This window comes from Quercus robur, chromosome 4 (genome assembly GCF_932294415.1).
Source record: "Quercus robur chromosome 4, dhQueRobu3.1, whole genome shotgun sequence".
Taxonomy (NCBI): Eukaryota; Viridiplantae; Streptophyta; class Magnoliopsida; order Fagales; family Fagaceae; genus Quercus; species Quercus robur.
Window position 1 is genome coordinate 45,184,081 of NC_065537.1, and position 7,526 is coordinate 45,191,606.

The following is a 7,526-nucleotide window of genomic DNA, read 5'->3' on the forward strand; positions in this document are numbered from 1 at the left end:
AACCCACAAGTTATTTTAGCACCTCAACTACCAAAAAAGACCCTACATCAATGGTGCCAAACTTAAATTTAGTGGCAACTTCCTGTAGTAAGATGCTACCTTTTTTCATTAATCTCTCTCTCTCTATTAAGAAAGAAATTTCTAGAAGGAAAGAGATATTCTCTAAAAGGAAAACTTGTATTCACGAAAAAAATGAAAAACTGACTTAATCTTACACACTGATTTGCTATTTATACATCATAGCAATCAATTACACAAGCCTAGAAAATTAGGCGAGAATTAAGCAAAATTAACTAACTAAAACATAAAGTAATCTAACAGCTTAAAGGGAAAACAAATAAAATTACAATACGTGTTCTTCTAATTGCCTGAATCACGTGCCAGCAACTAAAGTTTCATTTAATAATACGACGTCGCTTTTCCTCTGTAGCTGCTTCTTTCCTTGGACAGAAAACGATGTCGTTTTCTTTAATTGCTTCTGTAGATGTTTTGCTTCAGTTTCAGCACTCCCCCTCAAGTTCTGAGCATCTGCTTGTACAGCAACTTGATCTTGGGAACAAAACTTCAAGGGTTTTGGAACAAAAATATCAATAAGTCCCAACCTTGCTACTAACCTAGTGAAAGCAGATATACCTAAAGCTTTAGTGAAAATGTCTGCCACTTGTGAATTGCTAGCAACATGAAATGTTTTGATCATCCCTTCTTGTATCTTTTCTCTTATCAAATGACAATCAACCTCAATATGTTTTGTTCACTCATGAAACACAGGATTAACAGCTATATGAAGTGCTGCTTGATTATCATAGAAAACCATAGCTGCTCTTGGATGATGAACTTTCAAATCCTTGAGCAATTGCAAAACCCAAGTAATCTCACAAGCTACTGTGGCCATCGCTCTATATTCGACTTCTGCAGATGATCTAGAAACCACCCCTTGCTTCTTTGACCTCCAAGAAATCAGAGAATCTCCAAGAAACACACTATACCCAGTCAATGATCTCTTAGTATCAGGGCAGCCAGCCCAGTCTGCATCACAAAAGGATTTGATCTGCAAATCTAAACTACTAGAGAAGAAGATCCCTTTACCAGGTGAGGCCTTAATATATTAAAGTACCTTGTTCAATGCTATCATGTGTGGCTCTCTAGGCAATGCAACAAACTGACTTAACCTATGCACTGCATAAGTGATGTCAGGCCTAGTTAATGTTAAATACAAAAGCCTTCCAATGAGTCTTCTATACTGACCAGGATCAGCTAGAGGTGTTCCTTCATATTTGGACAATCTTAGATTTTGTTCCATGGGAAGCTTACTAGGCTTGCAACCCAAAAAACCTGTGTCCTTGAGTATTTCCAAAGCATACTTCCTCTGATTTAGGCTTATCCCTTTATCCGTTCTAGCCACTTCAAGACCAAGAAAATATCTCAATGATCTCAAATCCTTCAGACCAAATTTCTTGTCAGGAAGCTGTTTCAACTTAGTGACACAATCAAGATCATTACCTGTTAACAAAATGTCATCCACATACACTAACAAGATGGTAAAAGATGAACCTTAAGAGTGTGTAAAAAGGGAATAATCAGCCTTTGATTGCACAAAACCAATGCTTAAAATAGTTGTAGAAAACTTCTCAAACCATTTCCTAGAAGCTTGTTTCAAACCATACAAGCTTTTATTCAACTTGCAAACTAGATTCTCCCCCTTGCTATGAAAGCCAGGTGGTAAGGACATGTAAACTTCTTCAGCTAAGTCACCATGAAGGAAGGCATTGTTTACATCCATTTGATGCAAAAACCAGCCTTTCACAGCAGCCAAGGCCAAAACCATACGAACAAAAACGGATTTTGCAACAGGAGAAAAGGTTTCTGAGTAGTCTAAACCCTCCGTTTGTGTGTACCCCTTGGCAACTAGTCTAGCTTTGTATCTTTCAATGGTGCCATCAGAATTGTACTTAATCCTATACACCCATTTGCAACCAATTGGAATCTTACCATGGGGCAATGGAGAGAGTGTCCAAGTGTTATTTTGTTCAAGAGCAGTAATTTCTTTGTCCATAGCTGCTCTCCACTCAGCAGACTTCACTGCTTGATGAAAGAAAGCAGGTTCGGCAGGTGTGGTAGTGACTGACATAACAAAAGACTAAAAGGTGCTACCAAGGTTCTCATAGCTGAGATGATCTGAAATGTTATAAGGTAACCCTGAAGCAAGTTTAGAAACCACTGCCTTGCAAGAGTAATCTGTGAGGTAGGCTGGGGGACTATGTGGTCTAGTAGACCTCCTAGGACAAAAGGATGGAGATGATGTGGGAGCAAGGACAAGATCAGATGATCCAGATGGGGTTGAATCAATAGAAGTAATAGGATCTAAAATAGGGGATAGAGGAGGAAAATTATCTAAAACAGGTTGTAAAGGAGCTGAAGTTTCTAAAACAGGTTGCAAAGAAGGTGCTGAAGGAATTGAAATATCAGCAAAGGAATTTGGAGGTACATAAGAAGGTGGAGATGAACAAAGGAGTCCATTATCATAACTAGAGTGAGGGAAATCAAAACTCTTAAGAGTTAAAGGAAGAGAGGAAGAAGCTTGAGCAAAAGGGTATATGTTTTCATAGAAAACTATGTCCCTAGAAATATGTACGGAATTAGAATCCAAATCTAAAACCTTGTAGCCTTTAATGCCATGAGGATAACCTAAGAAAACACACTTTCGAGCTCTAAATGCAAATTTGTGTCTATTGTGGGGTAAAGTAGAAACAAAACATAGACAACCAAAACATCTTAAGTGTTCAAAAGGAGGTGGTTTGTTAAAAAGCATTTCATAAGGAGTTTTGTTATGTAAAAGTTTGGAAGGGGTTCTATTAATTAAATACACAGCAGTCAAAATGCAATCACCCCAATAGGATAAAGGAACTTGAGATTGAAGGTGCAAGGCTCTAGCAACATTAAGAATATGTTGGTGTTTTCTTTCAGCAATGGTATTTTGCTGTGGGGTATCAACACATGATAGCTGATGCAAAATACCATTGCTTTTGAAAAAATCCTTCAAGTAAAATTCAGTTCCATTATCACTCCTTATACATTTCAATTTCTTACCAAATTGAGTTTCAACCATAGCAGCAAATTGAGGAATCAAGGATCCAGTTTCAGATTTATGTTTAAGAAGATACACCCAAGTACATCTAGAAAAATCATCAACAATAGTAAAAAAATACTTTTAACCTTCATTAGTTGCCTTAAAGAAAGGTCCCCAAAGGTCACAATGTACAAGATCAAATGGTGAAATAGAAACATGTTCACTAGTTGGAAATGAAAGTTTCTTTTGTTTAGCAAAATGACAGATATCACAACACTGTGATTTATTTGTAGAAACAAAAGGTACAAACTTATTCAACAATGACATTTTTGAAAATGAAGGGTGACCTAAACGAGTGTGCCATAAATCTGAAGAGGTGGAAGATGCAGATTTTGCAGCAAAGGCTGAAAAAGGAGAAGTTTGAGTAAAGTTTTGCTGCAGCAAGTACAACCCTTTGCTTTCTCTACCTAGACCAATCGTGCTCCAATGAGCCAGGTCCTGGATGAAACAACAATTTCCAAGGAAAATCAAGCAACAAAAATAAGCTTTTGTGAGTTGACTAACTGAAATCAAGTTAAAACTAAAGGATGGCACACAAAGCACATTGGTGAGAGTGAGTGTAGTGGAAACTTTGACTGTCCCTATATGTGTAACCATAGCTTGTTCCCCATTTGGCAAAAAGACATAGGTTTGAGAGATAGAAGTTATGGTAGTTAATTGAGTCACTGAATGAACCATGTGATTAGTGGCTCCTGTATCAATGATCCAATCACTGGATTTGAATGCTTTCCTATCTACAAGATGAGTAGAAAAAATAGAATGAGACATATTTGGGGGAATCCAAAAGGGATTACCTGAAAAATTGAGTGCAAAGTTACTGGATGAAGGATTATCACTAGGAGCAGCCATCACAGTTGCAGCTTGATGGGCAGATGGTACTCCAGAACCTGAAGCAAAATTGTCCTTAAGAACAGACATATATGATAGCAGCTGTTCACACTGAGACTATGAAATAGGACACTGAGAGGCCTGTGGTGATGGAGCCATGAATTGTGGAGAGAAATTCTGTGGAGCAAAGTTCTGTGGAGAGAAACTCATTGCATCTGGCTGCACACCAGAAGCATTAGTAGCATATTGTGGACCACCATAGGCATTGCCATTGGGAAAGAAATTTAGCCCTTGAGCAATTGAACCATCTGATTGAAAGCCAACAGAAACCTAATTTGCCGTAGGTCTGTTCACCTTTGGTTTGTACCCTGGTGGATAACCATGAAGTTTATAGCATTTGTCTACTATATGACCAGTTAGACCACAATAGGTACAAACTAACCACAATAGGGTTGTAGCTATTATTAGCATACAAAGCCGTAGGTTCAGCCATCACATTAACTCCATGACCTACATTTCTTCGTTTTTCTTCTTGTAAAATCAAAGAGCAAACTTTGTTGATTGAAGGAAGAGGCTCAGCAATCAAGATTTGACCAGTAAGATGATCAAAACTATCATTCAATCCCATAAGAAAATGAAAAACATGCTCTTTTTGTTGAGTTTCAACTTGAGTTTTATCAAATCCACAAGTACAAATACAGGTGCAAGCAGCATAAGATTGATAACTAGCAAATTCATCCCAGAGTGTTTTGAACTTTGTGAAATAAGAACTCACCGATAGTTGACCTTGTGTAAGATGCAAAATTTACTTCTGCAACTCATAGAGCCTAGGTGAACTTCCTTGAGAGAAACGATCTCGTAGATCAATCCATAGTTCTCGAGCAGTGTTGATATAACTCACACTTGCCTAAAGGTCTTGGCAAAGGGAATTCACCAACCATGAAAGAACCATGGTGTTACCTCTACACCAAGAATTGTACAGAGGTGAAGTAACCTCTGGTTTGGAAATTGTCCCATTAACAAAAGCAAATTTGTTCCTTGCACTCAAGGCTAAGAACACAGATCTGGTCCAATCAGCATAGTTCTCTGGACCAATTAGAGGTTGCGAAGAAAGAATGATCCCTGGATTCTCTGCAACAGGGAGAAAATATGGATTATTGGCTGATTCATCTGCCATTGAAGAACTTGAAATATTCTATGAGAATGATTCTGTTTGTGGAACAGTTTGCGGAAGAGTGGTAGGATCTGAAGTCGAAGCCATGATTGAAGTTTCAAAGCAAAGAATCAAAGAAGATACTTCGTAAGAAAATTCCAAGAACAACAAAAAAAAAAACTTCAATCAAAGATCAACAATGAAAGAAAAAGGATCAATGATCAAAGCTTGAAGGAGAACAACAATGGAGGAAAAGAGTGAGTTAGGAAATCAGCGAGTCACTGAGCTAACTCGTTGCTCTGATACCATATTAAGAAAGAAATTTCTAGAAGGAAAGAGATATTCTCTGAAAGCAAAACTTGTATTCACGAAGAAAATGAAAAACTAACTTAATCTTACACACTGATTTGCTATTTATACATCATAGCAATCAGTTACACAAGCCCAGAAAATTAGGCGAGGATTAAGCAAAATTAACTAACTAAAACAGAAAGTAATCTAACAGCTTAAAGGGAAAACAAATAAAATTACAATACATGTTCTTCTAATTGCCTGAATCACGTGCCAGCAACTAAAGTTTCATTTAACAATACGACGTCGCTTTTCCTCTGTAACTGCTTCTTTCCTTTGATAGAAAACGATGTCGTTTTCTTTAATTGCTTCTGCAGATGTTTTGCTTCAGTTTCAACACACACACACACACACACACACACACACTCTCTCTCTCTCTCTCTCTCTCTCTCTCTCTCTCTCCAGTCCACTCGAAGCACCTAAACTCCAAATCCAAACCCAGCAAAGATGCCATATCTCGATGCCTCCACTCGGCCTCACTGCTCGTCGTCGACCAATTAGTTCACAAGCTTTGCCACTTTGTCAACCAATCGATTCTCTCTTGATCGTCCCTCTCTCTCTCACTCTCTCTGACTCTCCCTCTCTCTAACCATGGGGCTTCGTGGGTTTTGATGTTTTTGTTTTTGTTTTTTTGTTCTCAGTGGATCTAAGTTTGAGATTTGTTTGTTCTTGGTGGCTTGGCAGTTGTGGGTTTGAGTTTAAGATTTGGTTGTGATTTGATTTTGGGTTTGTGATTTGGTTTTAGGTCAGTGACTTGTTTGTGATTTTGGTGGTTGGTGGTTGAGGTTGTGAGCAATGGTGGTTGTGGTAGTGGGTGTAGGCGGTGGTGGCTGGTGGTAATGGGTGTGGGCAGTGGTAGTGGGTTTCGGTTTTGCAATGGCTTGGGTGGTGGCTAGCAGTGGTTGTGAGTGGTGGGTTGGTTGTTTTTTTTTGGGAGAAGAGAGATACACATAGAGAAGAGAGAGGAAGAAAGATGGAGGAAGAGATGTAGATTGAGAATAGAGAAGAATTAAAAAATAATAAAGAAATAATATTTTAATGAAGTGGTAAAAAATATAAAACCTTTGATGTTGGGTATATTATAAAGTGGAGTGTTAAAATAAATAAAGTAGTATTTTGAGTTGCTAAAAGCTATATTTTTTGAGAACCTTATTGTGAATGCTCGTGTTAGCAAATCTAAATCAAAATGCATTTTGAAGTAATTGAGTCATTAAAGTTCTTAGAGCATCCACATCAATACTGTTAAAATTTTTGGCTTTTAACAACTTAAAAAACTACTTTATCTATTTTAACATCTCACTTTACAATATACCTAATATCAAAAAATTCTATTTTTTTTACCACCTCATTTAAATATTATTTTTTTTATTCTCCCAATATGTTTCTTTCTCTCTCTTCTAATTTTTGTCTCTCCCTTTCTTTGAAGCAACCCCACCACTTTCTTCTCAATCCAAGCAAATTCACACCCACACCCATGGCTAGCCACTGCTAGCCACCACCATCGAAAGAAGAAAAAAAAAAAATCACCAGCTTGTAGCCACCACAGTTACAACAACTGCCACTGTCACCACCACCCCCAACCACAACCGCCAATCACCAAAATCACACACTCAAACCCACAAGCTCATCACCATTCACCACCAACAACCAGGAAAAGAAAAAGAAAAAGAAAAACAACCTGCCAAAATCACAGCCGCTGAATTCCTCCTCGCAAGATCGATATTGAGGAATTGTTCGACCACCATATTAGAAGCCACGGGGAGAGAGAGAGAGAGAGAGAGAATATGAGAGAGAAATGCTATTTTAATTGAAGTGTGTTATAAAAAAAAATAATAATAAAATAAAAAATTTGAGCTACAGTAGATTGCCAAATATGACAATTTACTATAGCTAGGTTGTAAAAAATTTTAAGAATAGTAACCTTGATGTGAATGAGTTTTTGAGGGGAAGAGAGCTAAAATGAGTTTTTATCATCTTTCACACCTTTGATTTGAATGATCTTAGTATCTAAAATAGTGTTGAAGATCTATATATGTCGAAAACACAGAAAAACTACTTAAGAAGAGA

The 7,526-nt window shown here is 37.5% G+C and overlaps 1 protein-coding gene across 1 annotated transcript; it reads right to left on the minus strand.

Annotated features, from left to right (window-relative positions):
- Window positions 1-373: 373 nt before the first annotated feature.
- LOC126721967 (uncharacterized) lies at window positions 374-892 on the minus strand. The gene is made up of 2 exons (XM_050425108.1): window positions 756-892; window positions 374-614 (listed from the first exon to the last, which is right to left on the minus strand). The coding sequence occupies exons 1-2, from the start codon at window positions 890-892 to the stop codon at window positions 374-376; spliced, it is 378 nt and encodes a 125-aa protein (XP_050281065.1).
- Between the last annotated feature and the right edge of the window lie 6,634 nt (window positions 893-7,526).